General features: G+C 38.2%; 1 protein-coding gene across 2 annotated transcripts in view; it reads right to left on the bottom strand.

The window, feature by feature from the left end:
• Positions 1-25,287, bottom strand: part of LOC111154979 (ArfGAP with coiled-coil, ankyrin repeat and PH domains 2) — a 168,484-nt gene extending 143,197 nt beyond the window's left edge. For both annotated transcript variants that reach the window (XM_022514935.1, XM_022514936.1), the window contains exon 1: positions 25,020-25,287. In XM_022514935.1, coding sequence (XP_022370643.1) covers positions 25,020-25,072 — 53 coding nt within the window. In that variant the 5' untranslated portion in view covers positions 25,073-25,287. The remainder of the gene's footprint in view (positions 1-25,019) is intronic.
• Between the last annotated feature and the right edge of the window lie 1,368 nt (positions 25,288-26,655).

Genomic DNA, 26,655 nt, shown 5'->3' with positions numbered 1-26,655 from the left:
ATAGGGTAAGTTTTGTTTATTTAAAAATGAACATATTTCTTTCTTTTTTTTTTTAAGATTTTATTTATTTATTTGACAGACAGAGATCACAAGTAGGCAGAGAGGCAGGCAGAGAGAGAGCCGGGAGCAGGCTCCCTGCTGAGCAGACAGCCCGATGCGGGGCTCGATCCCAGGACCCTGAGATCATGATCTGAGCCAAAGGCAGAGGCTTTAACCCACTGAGCCACCCAGGCGCCCCCATATTTCTTTTTTTTAAGATTTCTTTTTAAAGATTTTATTTATTTGTCAGAGATAAAGAGCACAAGCAGGGGGAGTGGCAGGCAGAGGAGAAGCAGGCTCCCCAGTGAGCAAGGAGCCTGACATGGAACTCGATTCCAGGGTCCTAGAATCATGACCTGAACCAAAGGCAGATGCTCAACTGACTAAGCCACCCAGACATCCAAAAATGAATATATTTCTGGCTAGAACCAGGTGGGGACTAATTAAAACAGTTAGTCCCCACCCCCTCCAAAAAATAGTTCCATCAACTTTAATTTTGCATAAGTCAATTTAAAAAGTATACATGCTTTGCACACATCTTATCTAAAAGTGACTTTAAATACATACAAAGCTAAATCCTTGATATTAATCATCTGAGTGACCCTTTCCACTGCTTGCCTTGGATTAAACATGTTTAATTAAAACATTAAACATGTTTTATACTTCAGTACTGCACTGTACTTTTTAGCAGTGAAAATTTTAATATTTAAATTTGAGTATGTCAGGGCATCACAGAAAATATAAAAATTGTAAAGGGAAAATTGACTACATTTCATTAAAGAATTCTGACTTAAAGTTTTTTTAAGACTTTATTTGTTTATTAGAAAAAGAGGGAACACAAGCAAGGGGAACACCAGGCAGAGGGAGAGGGTGAAGCAGGCTCTCTGCTGAGCAGGGACCCCAATGCAGGACTCAATCCCAGGACCAAAGATCATGACCCAAGCAGAAGGCACATTCAACCAAGCCACTCAGGTGCCCCTAAAGTTTTTTTAAGTAATCTCTACACCCAGTGTAGGGTTGGAACTTACAACCCTGAGATCACAAGTCACACGCTCCAGGGACTGAGCCAGCCAGGCATCCCCTTGACTTACTTAAGATACAAAGTACTACAAGACTACAGTCAAGTCAACTCTTTCTAAGAGAATTTCTTCATCTCTGGAACAGACATAACAATATACTCATTTACTCACATTTCTTCTTATCTAACTTCCAGATCCTTCTAGAGACTAGAGATATAATTCAAAGGAAAGAGACTTCATGTAATCCCAAATAAACATATATATTTCCTCACACAAGTTTTCTTCCATGGCCTCTCAGTTTACTTATCCCTTGCTCTGACATCACTTCAGATATAAATCTTTAAGGCATTGTGTCCTCCATTTTGTTGTTTTTTTCCTCCTCTTCTTTTGCTCACTCTACCTTCTTAAATACTCTAAACATAAAACCTGTAATTGGCTCTTTTTCAAGACCTTTACTGCTCTCCTTCTATAAAGTTAAGTGAAATTTACCCATCTGTTTATATTCTTTAACCACAGCATAGAAGATTTTCATATATACAAGTAACATGCCTAATCCTTCATGCATTCTTTTTTTTTTTTTAACATTTTATTTATTGGTCAGAGAGATCACAAGTAGGCAGAGAGGCAGGCAGAGAGAGAGGAGGAAGTAGGCTCCCCGCTGAGCAGAGAGCCCGATGTGGGGCTTGATCCCAGCACCCCGGGATCATGACCTGAGCCGAAGGCAGAGGCCTAACCCACTGAGCCACCCAGGCGCCCCTCCTTCATGCATTCTAAACTATTGGTTTACTTCCACATGGGAAAGCCAGCTTCTTTAACTAAATCATCCAAACTTCTCTTCAAGGATACAACAGAAAGAGGAAAGGGAATTAGCATTATTTTTTTTTAATTTATTTATTTGACAGATAGAGACAACAAGTAGGCAGAGCAGCAGGCAGAGGGAGAAGGAGAAGCAGACTCCCCGCTGAGCAGGGAGCCCGATGCAGGCCTCAATCCCAGGACCCCGGGGATCATGACCTGAGCTGAAGGCAGCCGCTTAACTGACTGAGTTGCTCCCTATCTACTTCCATGAAAGGTAGTATTGTTCTCATTCACTGAGCCTGGGAAAAATTCAGAAATCTGCCCAAAGGTTTGACTACCAATAAGTGAAAAAGAGAGAAGTCAAACAGGTCATCTGCCTCCAGAGGTTGTATACTTGGTCCACATTCACTACCCTAAAAGAATGTTCTCCAGTATAAATTATGCTTTGCCTACCAACATCACCAGAAATTCCAGTTAAACACTGCCACAGTACAGTTAGCTGTACCCCTTTACCTCCATTTTCTCCAAAAACCCAATTAAAATGACAGAAAAAAATTTTTTTAAAGCACTAATCCACAAAGACAAAGAAGAGAAGAGGTAAGAGTAGCAACACAACTCTGGAAACTGAAAGGTAAAAGAAAAGGAACTCACTTAGACCAGAAAAAGCTAAAACCTAAGTCTTTTTTTTTTTTTTAAGATTTTATTTATTTATTTGACACAAGAGAGACAGATCACAAGTAGGCTCTACCTGCTTGTGTTCTCCCTCTGTCTCGCTCTCTCTCTCATTGACAAACAAATAAATAAATAAAGTCTTTTAAAAATAAATAAATAAATAAAATTAAAAATCACTGCCTAATTCAAGGTAAATCTTTTGGATACAAGGTAATTCAAGTAAATCTTTTGGGTACAGAGATTTATGTTTTCTCCTAAGAACTGTACAGTTTTCGCTCTTATATTTAGGTCTATGACCCATTTTGACCTAATGTTTGCATCGGATGTGATACAGGAGTCTCTAACTTCATTCTTTTACATGTGGATGTCCTGTTGTTTCAGCACCATTTGTTAAAAGGCTATTCCTTCTCCATTGATTGTACTGGAACCCTCGTCAAAACCTCATCTATCATAAATGTAAGGGTTTCTGGATTCTCTATTCCATTGATCTATACATCCTGCTTTAGTGCCAATACCACACTGTCTTGATTACATAGCTTTGTAATATTTTTAAATTGGAAAAGTGTACCCTCCAAATTTGTTCTTCTTTTTCCAGATTGTTTTGGCTATTCTGGGTCACTTGTATTTTCGTATGAATTTTAGGATTGGCTTGGAGTCCTCAAAGAAATTAGGTGGAAATTCTGATACAAGTTGTCTTTGGTCTATAAGAGAACAGGATTTGGGGACTATTGTAACCTTAAGTCTTCTGACCCATGAACATGGAATATCTTTCCATTAATTTAGGTCTTTAATTTCTTTCAAGTAATGTTACATAGTTTTCAGTGTACAGTCTTGTACTTCTGTGGCTAAATTTATGCCCATGTATTTTATTCTTTCTTAATGCCACTGTTCAATGGAATGATTTTCATTGCCAGTACATTGAAATAAAAGTGATTGTTGTATACTGACCTTACATCCTGCTGGCTTGCTTAACTTATTAGTTCCAGCTGATTTTGGTGGATTCCTTAAGATTTTCTATATACAAGATAATATAATCTGAAAGCAGAGATAGTTATACTACCACTTTTTTTTATATGGATGCCTTTTATTTTTCTTTCCTGCCAAATACTCTGGCTATACCCCCTCTACATCATGGAATAGAAGTGGAGAGAGTGAACTTTTATTCGTGGTCATAAGGGAAAATTTTTAGTCTTTCACCTTTAAGTATGATGTTAGCTAGGAATGTTTCATAGATGCTCTTTACCACATCAAGTACCATATTCCTACTTTATTGAGTATTTTCACCACAAGAGTGTGGTGTATTGCTAAATGTTTTTTTTCTGTATCTATTAAGATGGGTATGTAATTTTTGTCCTTTATTCTATATCCATTGACTTTTGCATTCCTGGATAAATCCCACTTGGTCATGACGTATGATCCTTTTTATATGTTGCTATATTTGGTTTGCTAATATTTTGTTAAGGATTTTCATGTATTTATAAGGGATATCAGTCTGTTGTTTCCTTGTGATATCTTTGGCTTTGGTAGAAGGGTAATACTAGCCTCACAGAATGACTCAGTGATACCTCTTCTATTCATGGAAAAATTTGTAAAGGATTATTGTTATTCATCTTTAAACACCTGGAAGAATTCACTGATAAAGCCATCTTGCCCTGGGTTTTCCCTTTGAGGAAACTTTTTTTTTTTTTTTTTTTAAGTAGGCTCCACACCCACTGTGAGTCTAACGTGAGACCTGAACCCACACCCCCAAGATCAAGACCTGAGCCAACACCAAGAGTCAGATACTGAATGGAATGAGCCACCCAGGCACCCCAGAGGAAGCTTTTTGATTATTAATTCAGTATTTGTTTCCATATTAGCCAAGTATCCACTTTTATATGAGGTCATATTTTTTCAAGACTAAATAGGTCCTTAATGCTATTTAATGCAATCTTTTACTACTTTTCCTTCAAAATATAAAGAGACTACTGATTTCACAATGAATTATCACAATCAGAGAGACTCCCCTCTAACTAGAGAATAGGCTATCAAGAATAATGGGTTATAATTGTGGAAATTGATATTTTCTTCTTTAAGCAGAATTCATACTCCTCCTCAGTATATGAAACCCATTTTGTTACTCAATATATCTCATAATCCCCAAACAGTGATGATGGCATTTTGATCACTCTATAGACACATTATATATGCTGATTACCCACTATAACCAGCACACATTTTTTTCCCCTGTAGCATTACTAGGTTTGTGTCAATTTGTCCTTTTACTTTTGTCACCTGTGGCTGACTGCAGTTGAAGTAGAAATCTGAAGTCTGGAAGAGATCACAACTATCTTTTATCTGGTAGGCCAATGTGAGGCTGGCCCCTGACAACATTCCTTTTTTTTTTCTTTTTCCATTTAAAAAACATTTTTTAAATTTAAACTCAATTAACATATAGTGTATTATTACTTGCAGGGTAGAATTCAGTGATTCATCAAGTCTCATACAATAGCCAGTGCTCATTACATCACATTCCCTCCTCAATGTCCATCACCCCACTACCCCATCCTCCCACTCTCCTCCCCTCCTGCAACCCTCAGTTTGTTTCCTATGATTAAGGGTTTTCTATGGTTTGTTCATTCTCTGATTTCATCTTTTTTTTTTTTAAGGTCTATTCAAATTTTCTATTTCTTCTTCAGTTGGTTTCAATAAATAGATTGTATCTTTCTAGGAATATATCCATTTCATCTAGCTTATTGTCATAGAATTATTCACAGTATTCTCTTATAACCCTTTGTATTTCTGTAGGACAATAGCAGTGTTCTCCCTTTCATTCTTGAGTTTTCTTTTTTTCCTGGTCAGACTACATAAAGCCTTGCCAATTTTATGGATCTTTTTGAAAAACTAACTTTTGGCTTCATGACTTTTCCTACTGTATCATTCTCTATTTTATTTCTACTCCAGTCTTTTTTATTTCCCCCCTCTTCCTGTTTTACAATCAGTTTGCTAGTTCCTTTTCCTAGTTTAAGATAGATGGGTTTGATCATGATTTGAGATGATTTTAACATAGGTCTTTGCCAATATAAATGTCCCTCTAGGCACTGCTTTAGCTGCATCCCATAAATTTTGGTATGTGATTTTGTTTTCATTGGTCTGAAAGTATTTCCTAATTTCCTTTATGATTTCTTCTTGGATCCACTGGTTATTTTACAGTATGTTACTTAATTTCCACATATTTGTGAATTTTTTAGATTTTTCTTCTGTTACTCATTTCTAATTTCATTTCATGGTGGTCAAAGAAGATAAGCTGCATGGTTTAAAGCCTTCCAAATTTACTGAAACTTTTTTAGTAGCCTAACATATAGTCTATGCTATATGTTTCACATGCACTTGAGAAGAACGTGAATTCACTTTTGTTGTGTGACATGTTCTATAGATTATATCTGTTATGATTATACCTATTACCTATTATTTATTATGTATCTATCATCTTGTTGGGTTTGTAATGTTTGTTTTGTTTGATTTTTTTCTTTGTTTTGTTTTTTGAGAAAGAGAGAAGAGAGAGCACAAACAGGGAGAGGGAAAAGGAGAAGCAGGCTCCCCACTAAGGAGGGATCCCAATATGGGGCTCTACCTCAGGACCCTGGGCTCATGATCTGAGCCAAAGGCAGATGCTTAACTGACTGAGCCACTCAGGTGCCCAATTCTGTGGTTTATAGTGTTGTTCATATCTATTTCCTTGCTGAGCTTCTGCCTAGTTGTTCTACCCATTACTGAAAGTATTTAGGTCTTCGATTCTTATTACTGAACTGCCTATCTCTTCCTTCAATTCTGTCAGTTTTGCCATATGTATTTTGTGCCTCTCCTAACTGCGTATTTGTAGGTATTATATCTTCCTGATGGACTGACCTATTTATCATTATAAAATGTCCTTTGTCTCTAGTAATTTTTGTCTTAAGGTCTATTTCAGCTGCTATTAGTACAGTCATTGCAGCACTCTTCTAGGTACTGTTCACATGATTTATCCTTTTTATCCTTTTACTTTCAACCTATTTGTGTCTTTGAATCTAAAGTATGTTTCCTGCATGAGTTCAAACCCCATACTAGGTGTGGAGATTATTTAAAAATAAATAAAAATAAATGGTCATTTAAAAAAATAAAAGTAAAGTATGTTTCTTGTAAACAGTGTATAGTTGGATCATCACTGAAATTTTGTAAGAAAAAGTTTTCAAGAAATAAGGGGAAAATACATCAAAAAGGCATACCCTTTTCTGAAATTGAAGAAAGTATTACAAAGACAAAATATATAAGAATAGACATTAAATTTTTGGAAAAAAAAAATAAGGGAAAACTTATCCCACCAGATACCAAGACAGACTCATTATGAAAATTATTATAACTAATATTAATGGTATTTGACAAAAAGACAAATACATTAGTGAAAAAGAGTATAATACAGAAAAATATCCACATATGTATAGATGTATATTAAATCAATGGGGAGAAGATTAATTATTCAATAAAAGGTGTTAGGATAAGTGACTTCCATTAGGAAGAAAACAAAATTAGATTCTCAAAACTAAAATCTAGTCACACTACATGAAACTAAAAATTACTATGAAATGATAGAAAAATATCCTATAAGTAATAATGGGATAGAGGAACTTTTCTAGGTAATACACAAAAACCCATTTTTAAATTTCTGTAGGATCAAAAAAAAAAAAAAGTCACCATAAACAGATTTAATGCAAATTTAATTACTGCAACTAAAGCCTGTGGCTTGAGAGATAGCATTAAAAAGTGAATTCACTTCCAGGTCCACCATTTGAAATCTCTCTCTCTCTGCCTGCCTCTCTGCCTACTTGTGATCTCTGTCTGTCAAATAAATAAATAAAATCTTAAAAAAAAAAAAAAAAAGCTCTACCAAACTATACTCTTTCCAACAGCATGAGGACTGTTGGAAAACTTTCCCAGTGGTGGGAACTTTTAAAACTGAAGCCCTAGAGAAAAACCTGTTTGCTTTTGCTTTACATACAAAATCTTACTGCATCTTAATTTTCCTCATAATGATTTCCAAAGACACCTTTGGACACAATGTACAGTAGACTATATTTTCCAAAGATGGCCACACTGGGTCATCTGCAACATGACATTGCCATTCCCCCAGCAAGATATGGAGTCTATTTACCTACTCTCTTGAATCCGAGTAGCCCCTGTGGCTGCTCTAAAAGAATATGGTAGAAATGATGTGTCTCTTCCAAACTTAACCTTAAATTGGCCTCCTAGCTTCAACTTCTTATCTTTTAAAAATAAGCTGCGAAGGGGCACCTGCCTGGGTCAGTAGGAAGAGCATGTTACTCTTGATCTCGAGGTGATGAGTTCCAGCCCCACATTGGGTGTACAGATTACACACATACATACATACATACATAAATTAAATAAGCCATCATGTAAGTGCAATTACCCTAATACTAACATGCTGTGAAAAGCCTGACCAGAAGGAAAAGCTCTGAAGGATGAAATGCCATGTGAAAAGAAGACAGACCAAGAAGAGCCAGGGCATCAGATGTGAAAGTGGATCTTGCAGCCTCAGCCACACAGCTATCAGAACATGGATCACAGATGAACCATCCAGCAAAAACCATTGCAAACTACTGACCTACAAACCTAGAGCAAAATAAAATGGTTGTTTTATTTTTTTTTCTTAAAGATTTTATTTTTACTTATTTGACAGACAGAGATCACAAGCAGGCAGAGAGGCAGGCTGGAGGTGGGGGCAGGGAGCAGGCTCCCTGCTGAGCAGAGAGCCCAATGCGGGGCTCGATCCCAGGACCCTGGGATCATGACCTGAGACGAAGGCAGAGGCTTTAACCCACTGAGCCACCCAGGCACCCCTGTTTTATTTTTTTTTAATTGTTGTTTCAAGCAACTAAGTTTTAGGTTGATTCGTTACAGAACAACAGATAAACACAATTTAAAGTAACTTCTAAGGGAAGCCTGGATAGCTCAGTCGGTTGAGCATCCAACTCTAAGTTTCAGGTCATGTCATGATCTCCTAGTTGTGGGATCAAGCCCCTCACCAGTCTCCTCACTCAGTGGGAGGTCTGCTTGAGATTCTCTCCCCCCCGCCCCCTCAACTCTCTAAAGTAAATGTTTTTTGAAATAAATTTTTGAAAAACATAAAATGAAGTCAAGATTATTCATTCTTGCCCTTTTTTAAGGACAATTAATAGGAATTTTTAAAACTCAGAATGTCAAAACTAGTAGCTGATCACTTGAAGCGGGAATGCAGCTGTTATGATTAATGGCTAAATTTTAAATACTTGAGACAGATTGAGGCACTCTCCCACACCACCCTGCTTGTCATACGTGCCTCCCCAGGATGCTGCAGAGTGTGATGGCATCTGAACAGGTTCTTTCCTCACGAAAATTTTGTGAAAATAAAGTAACCACTGATAAAAATGTTAAGATCATTTATCTCCAAATAAGCATGCACTTCAAAAGCTACCTTAGAAGGATACTTACTCCAGTGATTACTCAATTGCTATAAGCTTAAGAATAACTTTTTTATAGTCTTTTACAACTTTTAAGGAGCTTTAGTTACATTTTTTTTTTCAAGTATCTCATTCTGATTCATGTGATCCAGGGACAACAGTTTCAAAAAGACAGATTCTATAAGTAGACAGTCAACTGAAAAATTAAGAGTTCATCAATGTGACAGGATATGATACTTACTAAATCTTGTATACAAGTGCAACAAGCCTTAATTCTCTGAAAAGTTCAGTTAGTTAAATTAAATATAATATCTCCCTAGAAACCCCACATATAAATATGTCAGTAGCCTAGAAAGAGACTACTAGTCAGAGTCTCTCAAGTACTATGACAACTACCCAAGAGAACCTAAAGATTTTGGTTTGACTTAATTACAACACTGGAAAAAAAAAAATGTCAATAATTCATATATTACTCATAGTTTTGCAATTCATCAATAGTACAATAACAGAAAAAGTCCTAAAATAAAAACTGGAGTATGTTATGTAAAAATGAAGACTCTATGATTATTTTATGAAACTAATTTTTGACAATAAAAGTCTGTAGCCTAACTATTGTGTGCAAGGAATTATGCTGAGCAAGAGGATATACAATGACACTAGTAGGCTCTATCACCAGAGAGTTTACGTGCCGTCTATAAAGGACTGTGAGATGTGACCATATCAGTTTGTAAAGTAAAATCACAAAAGGCTACGCAGAAGTGCGAATTCTACTTAACAGCTCCACTTGGGTGTCTATCTCAAACTCATCAAGTACAAAAATTAAATTCTTGATTTTTTTTTTTACACAAAACCTGCTCTTCCCTTGCCTTCCCCTTATCAGTAAGCAATACCTCAACCCACCTAATCACTAAAGCCAAAATGTTATTTTTATTCTTCGCATTGCCTACAAACAATTCAATAGCAATTTTTTTTTTAAGATTTTTATTTATTTACTTGACACAGAGAGAGAGCACACACACACAAGCAGGGGGACTGGCAGGCAGACAGAAAGGGAGAAGCAAGCTTACTGCAGAGCAGGGAAAGCCTGATGTGGGACTCCATCACAGGAACCCAGGATCATGACCTGAGCCAAAGGCAGTCGTTTGACCAACTGAGCCACCCAGATGCCCTCAACAGCAATTCTTACTGATTCTATCACAAAAATTGTCCATTCTCTACCAAAGCATCTCTTGCCTGGCCTAGCCTGTTAACTAGTTTCCTTCAAGGCTTCCTTAACTGGTCTCTTTGTATTCACTTTTGCCCCTCTACAACTCATTTTCTAAATAGTAGACAAAATGTTTTTTAAATTTTAAGCCTTATAATTGCTCACCATTGCTAAAAGCTTTCTAATAACTTCCTATTGCACTAATCATAAAATCCAAACTTCTTTCCATGGTTGACTTACAAGGCCTAACTGATCTGGTCCCTGCTATCTCTCTAAACTTAGCTCCTACCATTATTCCCCCTGCTCACTTGGTTCCAACCCACACTGGCCTTTTTGCTCCTTGGAGACCAAGTTCTTTCCCACCTCAAGCTCTTTGATCTATAATCCTCCTGCTCCCTTTGGTCCCCCACCCCTGGCACCAGTGACCCAAATTAGCAAAGCCTACAAGAAGACAAGTGAATATCACTGGCCTCCTGATGAAAATAATACATCACCTGTGAGTATTCTTGCCAAAGCTGTTTAAATGGAATCTTCTCAGAGTAAACAATTAGACAAACTCAGAATGTGGGATATTCTATAAGATAATCTGCCTACACTCATCAAAAAAGAAAGTAACATGAGATTATTAGCTATCATATTATCTATGACCCAGAAAAGGAGGGGACCAACATTCAAAACAGGTATAAGCAATAAGTATTATGCTATAATATCTTGATGAAACATGATACAACCATTTTTTAATCATAAAATCTTCCTATAATACAGAAAATTTACAACATACCACTAAATAAAAAACTACCAAAACTGACAAAAATTTGCAATATGATTATAAGAAGGTGATATAAATTGCAACATGGGTTGAGACTTTCGGGAATGCTGGGATGGGGTGAATATATTTTGCATGTAGGACAGAAGTGAATCTTTGGGAGCCAGAGGGAGGAACTGTGAGAGATGGAATAATGGTCCCCTAAGGATGTCAATATCCTAATCCCCAAACCTACAAATATGTTAGGTTACACTACAAAGGTGAATTCAGGCAGCACACAGAATTAAGGTTGATCATCATCTAACTTGGAATGGGGAGATTATGCTGGAAATATCTAAGTAGGCCAGTATTACCACAAGGGTCTTTATAAGTGAAAGAGGGAGGCAGAACAGAAAGTGCCCCAGTAACTGCTGACTCTGAAGCCAGAAGGGTGTCATGAGCCATGTAATGTGGGCAGCCTCTTGATACTGAAAGAGGTAAAAATAATATTCTCTTCTAGACCTTCTAGAAAGGCATGCAGTCCTGCCAACACCTTGATTTCAGCCAAGTGAGACCTGTGTTGAAACAAACTGTAAGATTATGAATTTGTGTTGTTCTAGGCCACTAAGTTTGGAATAATTTGTTATAGCAGCAATAGAAAACCAATAAAGCTTATTCTATGATTGGACTAAAATGATCATCTGCAACTCTATCTACCTAACAAAGGAAAGAGTGAATCCTCTTGAGAGAAAGATAACATCACCTGGAGCATCTATAATTTTTCATACACAGTGTATAGCATCAAATAAAAAATTCTTGCCCACTAAAAGAAGTGAAGAAGGGAAGGAACAGGAGGAGAATGAATGAATAAAAGACAAATAGACACACAGATGATCTAAATATTGGTTTCATTAAATACAGACTTAAAAGTGGTAATAACATGTTCATGAAACTAGAGAAAAATATGGAAGAAACAAATACAAAGGCAGCAATTTTCACCAAATAAATAGAATCTATAAAAAACAAAACCAAAGGGACACCTGGGTGGCTCAGTCATTAAGCGTCTGCCTTCAGCTCAGGTCAGGATCTCAGGGCTCTGGGATCGAATCCCACATCGGGTTCCCTGCTCAAAAGGGAGCCTGCCTCTCCCTCTGCCCTCCCCCCTGCTTGTGTGCATTCTCTCTCTGTGTCTCTCTCAAATAAATAAATAAAATCTTTTTTAAAAAATAAATAAATAAATAAAAGTTCCAAAGAGAAAAACACAATTGAGGAACTCCATGGATAGGTTTCACAGGAGATTATAGACAGTAGAAAATGAGCTTAATAAGTAGGAATACAGATCAATAGATAATATTCTACTTTTCTGTGAAGTTTATCATTTCAAAAAAGAATGAGAGACATATAGGACACAACAAAAGATTCTAATATATGTGTAATGAGTGCCAGAAGGAGATAAAAAAGCAAAGCAGAGGCAGGCAATATTCAAAGAGATAACAGCCAGGAATTTTACAAATTGATGAAAGACATGCCCTACAAACCCCACGTACTGAAGAAACTCTGCAGTCCCCAAGCAGGATGAATAAAACAGAAACCACACTTACACATAGAATAGTAAAACTGCTAAAAAACAGTCCAAAAAAAAAAAATCTTTTAAAAAAAAAAAGCAGAGGAAGTGTGCCTGGGTGGCTCAGTTGGTTAACCATCCGACTCTTGATTTCAGCCCCAGTCATGATCTCAGGGTCATGGATCAAGCCCCACATTGGGCTCTGCACTGGGAGTGGAGCCTGTTTGAGATTCTCTTTCTCCCTTTCCTTTTGCCCAACGCTTCCTCCCTCTCTCCCTCACCAATTTAAAAAAAAAAAAAAAAAAGGCAGAGAAAGAAGATACATTATCCTCAAAAAAGCAACAATAAGACTAATAAAACTCGTAACAAATGATAAAGACATAAAAAGCAAACAAAAGACAATGAAATGACATTGTGCTTTAAAAAAAAGAAAAAAAAGATAACCTACTATGCCATGCTTTGGGAAAAGAGCCTTCCAACATCAAAGAAAACAAAGGTATTTTCGGACAAAAATTGAGATGCCTCTTAGGCAGCAGATAAACCCGAAAAGAAATACCAAAGGACATCTTCAGATTAAATGATAAATGTATTAGGAAGTATCTTTTTATCCATATAAAACAATTACCTGACAATAACCAATAAAACCTAGTCTCTTTATTATTATATTAGTGTAATACACCAAATCCAAAGGAGGGGAAAAGTCCAAAGAGATGGATTTTTAACTTACTATAAAGCTTCTCAATGAGCAAAAAATGGGGAATCAAATAAAACAACACAGTAACAAGAATCTTTTTTTTTTTTTAAAGATCAATAGGGTAAGTTTTGTTTATTTAAAAATGAACATATTTCTTTCTTTTTTTTTTTAAGATTTTATTTATTTATTTGACAGACAGAGATCACAAGTAGGCAGAGAGGCAGGCAGAGAGAGAGCCGGGAGCAGGCTCCCTGCTGAGCAGACAGCCCGATGCGGGGCTCGATCCCAGGACCCTGAGATCATGATCTGAGCCAAAGGCAGAGGCTTTAACCCACTGAGCCACCCAGGCGCCCCCATATTTCTTTTTTTTAAGATTTCTTTTTAAAGATTTTATTTATTTGTCAGAGATAAAGAGCACAAGCAGGGGGAGTGGCAGGCAGAGGAGAAGCAGGCTCCCCAGTGAGCAAGGAGCCTGACATGGAACTCGATTCCAGGGTCCTAGAATCATGACCTGAACCAAAGGCAGATGCTCAACTGACTAAGCCACCCAGACATCCAAAAATGAATATATTTCTGGCTAGAACCAGGTGGGGACTAATTAAAACAGTTAGTCCCCACCCCCTCCAAAAAATAGTTCCATCAACTTTAATTTTGCATAAGTCAATTTAAAAAGTATACATGCTTTGCACACATCTTATCTAAAAGTGACTTTAAATACATACAAAGCTAAATCCTTGATATTAATCATCTGAGTGACCCTTTCCACTGCTTGCCTTGGATTAAACATGTTTAATTAAAACATTAAACATGTTTTATACTTCAGTACTGCACTGTACTTTTTAGCAGTGAAAATTTTAATATTTAAATTTGAGTATGTCAGGGCATCACAGAAAATATAAAAATTGTAAAGGGAAAATTGACTACATTTCATTAAAGAATTCTGACTTAAAGTTTTTTTAAGACTTTATTTGTTTATTAGAAAAAGAGGGAACACAAGCAAGGGGAACACCAGGCAGAGGGAGAGGGTGAAGCAGGCTCTCTGCTGAGCAGGGACCCCAATGCAGGACTCAATCCCAGGACCAAAGATCATGACCCAAGCAGAAGGCACATTCAACCAAGCCACTCAGGTGCCCCTAAAGTTTTTTTAAGTAATCTCTACACCCAGTGTAGGGTTGGAACTTACAACCCTGAGATCACAAGTCACACGCTCCAGGGACTGAGCCAGCCAGGCATCCCCTTGACTTACTTAAGATACAAAGTACTACAAGACTACAGTCAAGTCAACTCTTTCTAAGAGAATTTCTTCATCTCTGGAACAGACATAACAATATACTCATTTACTCACATTTCTTCTTATCTAACTTCCAGATCCTTCTAGAGACTAGAGATATAATTCAAAGGAAAGAGACTTCATGTAATCCCAAATAAACATATATATTTCCTCACACAAGTTTTCTTCCATGGCCTCTCAGTTTACTTATCCCTTGCTCTGACATCACTTCAGATATAAATCTTTAAGGCATTGTGTCCTCCATTTTGTTGTTTTTTTCCTCCTCTTCTTTTGCTCACTCTACCTTCTTAAATACTCTAAACATAAAACCTGTAATTGGCTCTTTTTCAAGACCTTTACTGCTCTCCTTCTATAAAGTTAAGTGAAATTTACCCATCTGTTTATATTCTTTAACCACAGCATAGAAGATTTTCATATATACAAGTAACATGCCTAATCCTTCATGCATTCTTTTTTTTTTTTAACATTTTATTTATTGGTCAGAGAGATCACAAGTAGGCAGAGAGGCAGGCAGAGAGAGAGGAGGAAGTAGGCTCCCCGCTGAGCAGAGAGCCCGATGTGGGGCTTGATCCCAGCACCCCGGGATCATGACCTGAGCCGAAGGCAGAGGCCTAACCCACTGAGCCACCCAGGCGCCCCTCCTTCATGCATTCTAAACTATTGGTTTACTTCCACATGGGAAAGCCAGCTTCTTTAACTAAATCATCCAAACTTCTCTTCAAGGATACAACAGAAAGAGGAAAGGGAATTAGCATTATTTTTTTTTAATTTATTTATTTGACAGATAGAGACAACAAGTAGGCAGAGCAGCAGGCAGAGGGAGAAGGAGAAGCAGACTCCCCGCTGAGCAGGGAGCCCGATGCAGGCCTCAATCCCAGGACCCCGGGGATCATGACCTGAGCTGAAGGCAGCCGCTTAACTGACTGAGTTGCTCCCTATCTACTTCCATGAAAGGTAGTATTGTTCTCATTCACTGAGCCTGGGAAAAATTCAGAAATCTGCCCAAAGGTTTGACTACCAATAAGTGAAAAAGAGAGAAGTCAAACAGGTCATCTGCCTCCAGAGGTTGTATACTTGGTCCACATTCACTACCCTAAAAGAATGTTCTCCAGTATAAATTATGCTTTGCCTACCAACATCACCAGAAATTCCAGTTAAACACTGCCACAGTACAGTTAGCTGTACCCCTTTACCTCCATTTTCTCCAAAAACCCAATTAAAATGACAGAAAAAAATTTTTTTAAAGCACTAATCCACAAAGACAAAGAAGAGAAGAGGTAAGAGTAGCAACACAACTCTGGAAACTGAAAGGTAAAAGAAAAGGAACTCACTTAGACCAGAAAAAGCTAAAACCTAAGTCTTTTTTTTTTTTTTAAGATTTTATTTATTTATTTGACACAAGAGAGACAGATCACAAGTAGGCTCTACCTGCTTGTGTTCTCCCTCTGTCTCGCTCTCTCTCTCATTGACAAACAAATAAATAAATAAAGTCTTTTAAAAATAAATAAATAAATAAAATTAAAAATCACTGCCTAATTCAAGGTAAATCTTTTGGATACAAGGTAATTCAAGTAAATCTTTTGGGTACAGAGATTTATGTTTTCTCCTAAGAACTGTACAGTTTTCGCTCTTATATTTAGGTCTATGACCCATTTTGACCTAATGTTTGCATCGGATGTGATACAGGAGTCTCTAACTTCATTCTTTTACATGTGGATGTCCTGTTGTTTCAGCACCATTTGTTAAAAGGCTATTCCTTCTCCATTGATTGTACTGGAACCCTCGTCAAAACCTCATCTATCATAAATGTAAGGGTTTCTGGATTCTCTATTCCATTGATCTATACATCCTGCTTTAGTGCCAATACCACACTGTCTTGATTACATAGCTTTGTAATATTTTTAAATTGGAAAAGTGTACCCTCCAAATTTGTTCTTCTTTTTCCAGATTGTTTTGGCTATTCTGGGTCACTTGTATTTTCGTATGAATTTTAGGATTGGCTTGGAGTCCTCAAAGAAATTAGGTGGAAATTTTGATACAAGTTGTCTTTGGTCTATAAGAGAACAGGATTTGGGGACTATTGTAACCTTAAGTCTTCTGACCCATGAACATGGAATATCTTTCCATTAATTTAGGTCTTTAATTTCTTTCAAGTAATGTTACATAGTTTTCAGTGTACAGTCTTGTACTTCTGTGGCTAAATTTATGCCCATGTATTTTATTCTTTCTTAATGCCACTGTTCAATGGAATGATTTTCATTGCCAGTACATTGAAATAAAAGTGATTGTTGTATACTGACCTTACATCCTGCTGGCTTGCTTAACTTATTAGTTCCAGCTGATTTTGGTGGATTCCTTAAGATTTTCTATATACAAGATAATATAATCTGAAAGCAGAGATAGTTATACTACCACTTTTTTTTATATGGATGCCTTTTATTTTTCTTTCCTGCCAAATACTCTGGCTATACCCCCTCTACATCATGGAATAGAAGTGGAGAGAGTGAACTTTTATTCGTGGTCATAAGGGAAAATTTTTAGTCTTTCACCTTTAAGTATGATGTTAGCTAGGAATGTTTCATAGATGCTCTTTACCACATCAAGTACCATATTCCTACTTTATTGAGTATTTTCACCACAAGAGTGTGGTGTATTGCTAAATGTTTTTTTTCTGTATCTATTAAGATGGGTATGTAATTTTTGTCCTTTATTCTATATCCATTGACTTTTGCATTCCTGGATAAATCCCACTTGGTCATGACGTATGATCCTTTTTATATGTTGCTATATTTGGTTTGCTAATATTTTGTTAAGGATTTTCATGTATTTATAAGGGATATCAGTCTGTTGTTTCCTTGTGATATCTTTGGCTTTGGTAGAAGGGTAATACTAGCCTCACAGAATGACTCAGTGATACCTCTTCTATTCATGGAAAAATTTGTAAAGGATTATTGTTATTCATCTTTAAACACCTGGAAGAATTCACTGATAAAGCCATCTTGCCCTGGGTTTTCCCTTTGAGGAAACTTTTCTTTTTTTTTTTTTTAAGTAGGCTCCACACCCACTGTGAGTCTAACGTGAGACCTGAACCCACACCCCCAAGATCAAGACCTGAGCCAACACCAAGAGTCAGATACTGAATGGAATGAGCCACCCAGGCACCCCAGAGGAAGCTTTTTGATTATTAATTCAGTATTTGTTTCCATATTAGCCAAGTATCCACTTTTATATGAGGTCATATTTTTTCAAGACTAAATAGGTCCTTAATGCTATTTAATGCAATCTTTTACTACTTTTCCTTCAAAATATAAAGAGACTACTGATTTCACAATGAATTATCACAATCAGAGAGACTCCCCTCTAACTAGAGAATAGGCTATCAAGAATAATGGGTTATAATTGTGGAAATTGATATTTTCTTCTTTAAGCAGAATTCATACTCCTCCTCAGTATATGAAACCCATTTTGTTACTCAATATATCTCATAATCCCCAAACAGTGATGATGGCATTTTGATCACTCTATAGAAACATTATATATGCTGATTACCCACTATAACCAGCACACATTTTTTTCCCCTGTAGCATTACTAGGTTTGTGTCAATTTGTCCTTTTACTTTTGTCACCTGTGGCTGACTGCAGTTGAAGTAGAAATCTGAAGTCTGGAAGAGATCACAACTATCTTTTATCTGGTAGGCCAATGTGAGGCTGGCCCCTGACAACATTCCTTTTTTTTTTCTTTTTCCATTTAAAAAACATTTTTTAAATTTAAACTCAATTAACATATAGTGTATTATTACTTGCAGGGTAGAATTCAGTGATTCATCAAGTCTCATACAATAGCCAGTGCTCATTACATCACATTCCCTCCTCAATGTCCATCACCCCACTACCCCATCCTCCCACTCTCCTCCCCTCCTGCAACCCTCAGTTTGTTTCCTATGATTAAGGGTTTTCTATGGTTTGTTCATTCTCTGATTTCATCTTTTTTTTTTTTAAGGTCTATTCAAATTTTCTATTTCTTCTTCAGTTGGTTTCAATAAATAGATTGTATCTTTCTAGGAATATATCCATTTCATCTAGCTTATTGTCATAGAATTATTCACAGTATTCTCTTATAACCCTTTGTATTTCTGTAGGACAATAGCAGTGTTCTCCCTTTCATTCTTGAGTTTTCTTTTTTTCCTGGTCAGACTACATAAAGCCTTGCCAATTTTATGGATCTTTTTGAAAAACTAACTTTTGGCTTCATGACTTTTCCTACTGTATCATTCTCTATTTTATTTCTACTCCAGTCTTTTTTATTTCCCCCCTCTTCCTGTTTTACAATCAGTTTGCTAGTTCCTTTTCCTAGTTTAAGATAGATGGGTTTGATCATGATTTGAGATGATTTTAACATAGGTCTTTGCCAATATAAATGTCCCTCTAGGCACTGCTTTAGCTGCATCCCATAAATTTTGGTATGTGATTTTGTTTTCATTGGTCTGAAAGTATTTCCTAATTTCCTTTATGATTTCTTCTTGGATCCACTGGTTATTTTACAGTATGTTACTTAATTTCCACATATTTGTGAATTTTTTAGATTTTTCTTCTGTTACTCATTTCTAATTTCATTTCATGGTGGTCAAAGAAGATAAGCTGCATGGTTTAAAGCCTTCCAAATTTACTGAAACTTTTTTAGTAGCCTAACATATAGTCTATGCTATATGTTTCACATGCACTTGAGAAGAACGTGAATTCACTTTTGTTGTGTGACATGTTCTATAGATTATATCTGTTATGATTATACCTATTACCTATTATTTATTATGTATCTATCATCTTGTTGGGTTTGTAATGTTTGTTTTGTTTGATTTTTTTCTTTGTTTTGTTTTTTGAGAAAGAGAGAAGAGAAAGCACAAACAGGGAGAGGGAAAAGGAGAAGCAGGCTCCCCACTAAGGAGGGATCCCAATATGGGGCTCTACCTCAGGACCCTGGGCTCATGATCTGAGCCAAAGGCAGATGCTTAACTGACTGAGCCACTCAGGTGCCCAATTCTGTGGTTTATAGTGTTGTTCATATCTATTTCCTTGCTGAGCTTCTGCCTAGTTGTTCTACCCATTACTGAAAGTATTTAGGTCTTCGATTCTTATTACTGAACTGCCTATCTCTTCCTTCAATTCTGTCAGTTTTGCCATATGTATTTTGTGCCTCTCCTAACTGCGTATTTGTAGGTATTATATCTTCCTGATGGACTGACCTATTTATCATTATAAAATGTCCTTTGTCTCTAGTAATTTTTGTCTTAAGGTCTATTTCAGCTGCTATTAGTACAGTCATTGCAGCACTCTTCTAGGTACTGTTCACATGATTTATCCTTTTTATCCTTTTACTTTCAACCTATTTGTGTCTTTGAATCTAAAGTATGTTTCCCGCATGAGTTCAAACCCCATACTAGGTGTGGAGATTATTTAAAAATAAATAAAAATAAATGGTCATTTAAAAAAATAAAAGTAAAGTATGTTTCTTGTAAACAGTGTATAGTTGGATCATCACTGAAATTTTGTAAGAAAAAGTTTTCAAGAAATAAGGGGAAAATACATCAAAAAGGCATACCCTTTTCTGAAATTGAAGAAAGTATTACAAAGACAAAATATATAAGAATAGACATTAAATTTTTGGAAAAAAAAAAATAAGGGAAAACTTATCCCACCAGATACCAAGACAGACTCATTATGAAAATTATTATAACTAATATTAATGGTATTTGACAAAAAGACAAATACATTAGTGAAAAAGAGTATAATACAGAAAAATATCCACATATGTATAGATGTATATTAAATCAATGGGGAGAAGATTAATTATTCAATAAAAGGTGTTAGGATAAGTGACTTCCATTAGGAAGAAAACAAAATTAGATTCTCAAAACTAAAATCTAGTCACACTACATGAAACTAAAAATTACTATGAAATGATAGAAAAATATCCTATAAGTAATAATGGGATAGAGGAACTTTTCTAGGTAATACACAAAAACCCATTTTTAAATTTCTGTAGGATCAAAAAAAAAAAAAAGTCACCATAAACAGATTTAATGCAAATTTAATTACTGCAACTAAAGCCTGTGGCTTGAGAGATAGCATTAAAAAGTGAATTCACTTCCAGGTCCACCATTTGAAAGTCCCCCATTTAAAAAGTGAAATTTAGGGGCACCTGGGTGGCTCAGTGGGTTAATGGTCCCCCATTTAAAAAGTGAAATTTAGGGGCACCTGGGTGGCTCAGTGGGTTAAGGGTCTGCCTTTGGCTCAGGTCATAACAGGGTTCCCTGCTCAGCAAGGAGTCTGCTTCTCCCTCTGTGTCCTCCCACCTCCCACCTCCCATCCCCCACCCCCATCCCCACCCCCTGCCTGTGCTAGCTCTCTCAGTCACTCTCTCCTCAAATAAATAAACAAAATCTTTTTTTTTTTTTAAGTGAACTTGACTTCTCAAAATATCAGGCTTGAGATTTTAATTTTAAAAATGAAGATAATTCCTACCTCATAATATATTTTTAATGTTAAATGAGGATAGCTATAAAAGCATCTAGTATGAAATCTGTTTGCCACATTATAGAAGCTTGTTCTTATTTCAACTTAAGTTGGTATTACATTACATTATTACATTAAATGAGGAATTACAAGTTACAATCAGGAATAGCAGGATTCCTGTATTTTGGTTCATGATAAAACTACTATATAATTATAATAATACTTTTATAATTATAAAAACTACTTCATAATAAGTGAAAACACATTTCCCCACATCCCTCGCCCACTATGTTTGCCATGTAAAAACGGAAGATAAAGTGGCAATACAGCCAGGACCGGCACCCGTTTAAGAGCAAAACATAATCAAAACAGATATAGTTAGATAGCTACATCTTGTGTCATGTCTTTCATCCATTAAAACCTTTCTCCCCAAAATATCTAAGATTTTTTTCCTAAGTTCTCCAATAAGTATCATAACTGAAACAGAATCTACAAATGAAAAACCTTCAGAATGGTACACAGTAAACACTGTTAAGGATAAAACATAAATGTATATCAGGTAAAGACTGAAGTTTTCAAGACTTGTTAATGCCAAAATTTTTATTTTTGAAAACTGCTTAGAGCAAAACTGTTTCACAATTCAGAAAGTGCAAATTAATTCAACTTTTTGTTTCAAACAAAATATTCACTTCCTGCATGAACCATGGTATGATTAAATAAAGGAAAAGCACAATTTTTAAAAATTTTTATAAAATTCTGAAGACCAACTACATAATTAATTTACAGAGTTCAAACAAATTCAAAGTTCTCCAAAATATGCTGGTCAAATGGAAAATTCCCACTTAAAAATAAAGTATGCTTAGACACATGTACTTTCTTGTAGATTTTTAGATGAATAAGATTTTGACCTTTAGACTGGTTTTTAAAAAACTATAAAGGGGGGACGCCTGCCTGGCTCGGTTGAGCGTCTGCCTTCGGCTCAGGTCATGATCCCAGTGTCCTGGGATCGAGTCCCATATCGGGCTCCTTGCTCCGCAGGGAGCCTGCTTCTCCCTCTGCCACTCTGTCTGCCTGTGCTCGCTCTCTCTCTCTCTCTCTCTCTCTCTCTGACAAATAAATAAATAAAATCTTAAAAAAAAAAAAACTATAAAGGGAATTTTTAGTTACACAAAATTACACAATGAAATGTGCCTTCCAATCTAAAGACAAAACAAACAAAAAAATGTTCATTGGAATGTAAGAGTAACCATTGGTTTTATTCAAATTACTAAAGACAATGTTGCAATAAGCAACATCCTTCTCTCCCTATTTCAACCAATCCCTCTCCTATTTTCCTTATCAATTTAGCAGGCAAATTAATGTTTAGAACTTGAACATTGCTGAAATTTTTCTTCAGCAAGATCTACCTTTCTGCATCAATTCTACAGCACCCAAGGCAGTTATACCCCCATGCCAGACTTAAAATGCCTTAAGAATCATTTATAGAGGAAAATAAAAGTAAGAATTAGTATTAAAACAGCACAACAGATCAGAACACTACAAAAATAGTGCAGCTGCCTTGCTATCAAAAAGCAAAAACAGGGAACCTGGGTGTCTCAGTCAGTTAAGTGTCTGCAGCAGGCTTGGGGGCGGGGAAGTTCCCCCTGCTCAGCAGGGAGCTTCTCCCTCACCCCCCACTCATTTTCTCTCTCTCAAATAAGTAAAATCTTTTTTAAAAAGATTTTTAAAAAAGCAAAACCAAAAACAAGCTCACCCCTCACAAATTTTCTCTTCTAATATGAAAGTTTCAATATATCACTCACAAAATGCAGATACTCTTTTAAAAGTCAAGTTTCTCTTATACATAAAGCATATGGATAAAAGAATTCTAAAATATTCTTTTCAAATGCTATAAAAACTTACACAGTAATGGGGTTATAGAAAGACTAGAAAAATTAGGAATGTGAGCGGTGAGACTTTTATTTCTTGGCATACTTCCATCTATTACAAATCTTATCTAACTCCAAAAATGTATACCAGATATTGGGAGTTCTTTGAATCTTGATTTCTCCTCCCAACTTGCAGCCAACAATAATTGGAAGCAACTGGAATAACTGGAAGCAACTCTTTAAAAAAATCTCTAATATTGAATTAAAATAAAATAGATATTATATTCAAGTTTAACAAAGTTCACTATAATATTCCATACAACTTAATCAGTATCTTTCCCTCTTATTTTACATTCAATGATTCCTTTCTTTCAAAAACAAAGACATCACATGGTTTATGAACAACACCAGTGTTACAAGTATTTCCTTATCACTTCCCTCAACTTGATTTTTTTTTAATCAAACTTAAAATGAAGCAAATTAACAGAAGCCACATTCTCTAGAGGGGAAAATGCTGTGTTACTTCATTAAAAAAACAAACAGCTAAGTCATATAAATAAAAATTCACAAAAAGCAGAATTTTCTGAGGTACACTTTAAAAATTACTTCATTTGCCACATAGTCTGGATTCTAACGTGCAAAGCTGTCCTAAGCAAGTCATGTGTGTCCCCTCGGGGTCCTTTTAATTCACACCCAACACAAAACTTTCAAAAACTAATACCAACAACAGCAATTAAACCAGACGCAGCCTTTTACAACCAACAGTCCTAAGCTCCAAATAAAATTAACACCCTCCTCAAAAAAAAAAAAAAAAGAAAGAAAGAAAAAGAAAGAAAGAAAAAGAAAAAGTCAAAATATAACAAAAAAAAAAGTTCTTAAACTTTCTCTTAGAAGTAAGAGTTCCTCGGTTCTACAATTTTTTTCTTGTCAGTGGAAAGAGAATGGAAAATCAGTGATAAGAATGAGAACAGTCAGTTCCCAAGAGAAGGATGCAAGAATTTACAACTCAGGCTTGGCCTGGAGATCAGCAGGCAAAATACACACCAATGCTCAGGGAAACGCTTTCGAGAAATGTCATTATCTAACGCCAGTCATAAGGCCTTATTTTTTTAAGGCCTAAGGACAGCCCTATACGTGCACAGTACAACACAACCTATCAAAACTATTCTCCAAAAACAATTCAGGAGTTTCCCAAGATGCCCCAAACGTAAAGAGCAAGTCCTCTAGACACCCGCAGGACCGCCTCCTCTCAGAGGGGAGGGAGGCCAGCTCCTGCGAATCCGAGGGCCACCACGTCAGTTTCGGTGACAGATCCACTGGGAGCATCCGACCGTGATCGGCGCCCTCTCGGGCCGACGCTGCAGCAAGAGGAACAAGACATGCAATCTTCAGGGCCCTCCTACTTCCGTTCTCAAAACAGAAATGCACAGTTTCTCCTAGTCCTCACCGCTCAGCCCCGTGCCTCTCAGCGGGGAGAGCTCAAGTGGAAAGAAAAGCAGTCTCTGACCAGGGTGGATAGAACGCGCTTGGTCAAAGCACTCCCCCCCGCGACTCCGGGGGCAAACCAACCGCCAGCGCCTCCCTGAGCGCCCCCGCCCCGGGCAGGGGACACGCAGGCAGCAGCAGCCCCAGGTCGCCCCACTCCTTCCTCCCCGGGGTAAGGGGAGCGGAAAAGCGCAAAGAGGAACTAAGTGAACTGCAAGAGGGTGCCCTGCAAGCTCCTCAAGGAGGGGGTGGGGTGCGAGTGGAAACGGGAAGGAGCGGAAGGAAGGGGCAAGGAGCAGCCAGAGGAAGGGGACGAGAGCGCGCGCCCGCAAAGGGCACGACTCTCCGGGGACGGGAATGCACCCTGGTTCCTCGAAGTGGACGGATGCTCCCGGCCTCCCGAGCGCTCCTCCCCGGGCAGAGGGCGAGGAAGCGATAAGTGGACCTCCTCGGCCCAGCCTCAGCCCTCAGCAAGGGTCGGTCAGGGCTGCAGTGCCCTGGCCGGGTCCGAAGATGCGACAACGGCCACGGGCCTCGTCGGAAGATGCGGACCGGGGGGCCCTCCGCGCGCTCAGCGGGCCGGCTTTCACGCCCCACCCCCGGGGGGGACCGCTCCGGGGTGACGGCAGCCCGGCGCCCGGCGGCCTCGCCGGTTACCTGAAGCGGGGCGAGTCCTTCAGACACTCTTCGAAATCCACCGTCATCTTCATCCTGCCTCCGCCTCGCCTCGAAGGCGGTGCTGGAAGAGCCGAGAGAGCCGCGGGAGCGGCTACGCTGGGGAACCAGACAGCGACGGCGGGCGCACGGCCGCGACTAGCGCTGCGCGGAGCTGCGGAGGGCGCCTTGCCCGCTGGTCATAGCAGCCGCGAAGACGGTGGCAGCAGCAGCGGCTCGTCAGGCCCCAGTCCGGCCCCTCTTCCTCCCGCCCCCAGCCGAGCGCCGGCCACAGGGAAACCGCCCGGGAGTGACAGCCTCCGCCAGCCAGCCACGAACCCGGCGGCCGGTGGGAGGGGCTTCCGGCAGCACCGCCCGCGGGCGCTCCGGCAACGCACCTGAGCGACGGTAGTTCGAGCCAATGAGCAGCGCGACCGTGGGTGCCGCCTTGCCGCCGCCGTCCCCGAGGGCCAACCGGGATGCGCAGGAGTCGTTAGGCGGGACGCGCCCGTTGCTGGGAGGCCGGCAGCTGAGGCTCCCTGGGAAGGAAGTCACGTGGCTGAGCGCCGCACTTCCCTCGGAGCCCCCGCCTCTTCTCAGCCCCGCCCTGCCGAGCTGCCAACGCGGAGGAGCCGCCGCCTGCAGGTCTGAGGACTCCTACAGCTTTGGCAGAAATCTGAGGAGTAGAAATTATCAAAGAAGATAAACTGATCCACCGCTTCCTTTCCGTTTAAAGAAAATGAGGTCGGGAGAGAAGTGAGGGTAGCCTTAATGATAAAATCCCTTCCTTCACTTACTGACTTCATCTCTTAATAACTTGGAAATCTCTCCCACGTTTATCTTCTCATATAACTAAGAGACTACTTCCTGAAGGAGCTGGTATTTGGGGCGAGCATGGAAAGATCAGGATTCCGACAGGCAGGTTCCGAAGTAGGGCGTTTGGTGCGGAGGAAACGCTTTCAAACCCGCAGAAGACAGTCCTCCTTACTGATAACTTTTCTCTCAGTAGCTTTCACCAGTTCAAAGAGGATAGGGTTGTGAAAATCAGCCTCACTTCCTTATTTACAACACCAGCCCCCTGGTCCACGTTGTTCTAGGAGCGCTCCAAGATATGCATCACCTGATCCAACAAGGCAGGTATTTACCATACTTCTGATTTTAATATAACATCGACTGTAAAACAACAACAACAATAGATCCATTTTATTTAAATGGAACCCAACCTAAAAAGCATAAGAATATCCATAAAATGGAAGGAAATGTAACACTATGGTGGCTCTGAGCGAGAGCCTGAAGGCAAACTTTCTGGTTTTGCCTCCTATCTTTTCTTACTGTAAAATGAAGCTGATAGAGTTGCCCTGAAGCTGAAGTAAGAACTCTGAACACAACACAGTGCCACATAGTAACCATTCAGTAAATGCTGGCTATTATCATAATTCTACCACTTTATTCTTCAGTGCTTTAATCAAAATTTAAATGTAAGCCTTCTCACTTCTACTGCCTAAAGTCTTATATAAGCATTTTGACCATCTGGCTAAGTGTAGCTTGATGGTGGGATGTTTTACATAACCAATGGTTGTATCTTGATCTCTTTAGCACCTTTTAGAAGTAAACAATATAATTTTGAGACATTTCAAAG

The sequence above is a fragment of the Enhydra lutris genome, unplaced genomic scaffold (assembly GCF_002288905.1).
Source record: "Enhydra lutris kenyoni isolate GAN:26980312 unplaced genomic scaffold, ASM228890v2 scaffoldscaffold39, whole genome shotgun sequence".
Taxonomy (NCBI): domain Eukaryota; kingdom Metazoa; phylum Chordata; class Mammalia; order Carnivora; family Mustelidae; genus Enhydra; species Enhydra lutris.
Note: the sequence above shows the minus strand (reverse complement) of the source record. Positions and strands in the feature narration are given on the sequence as shown.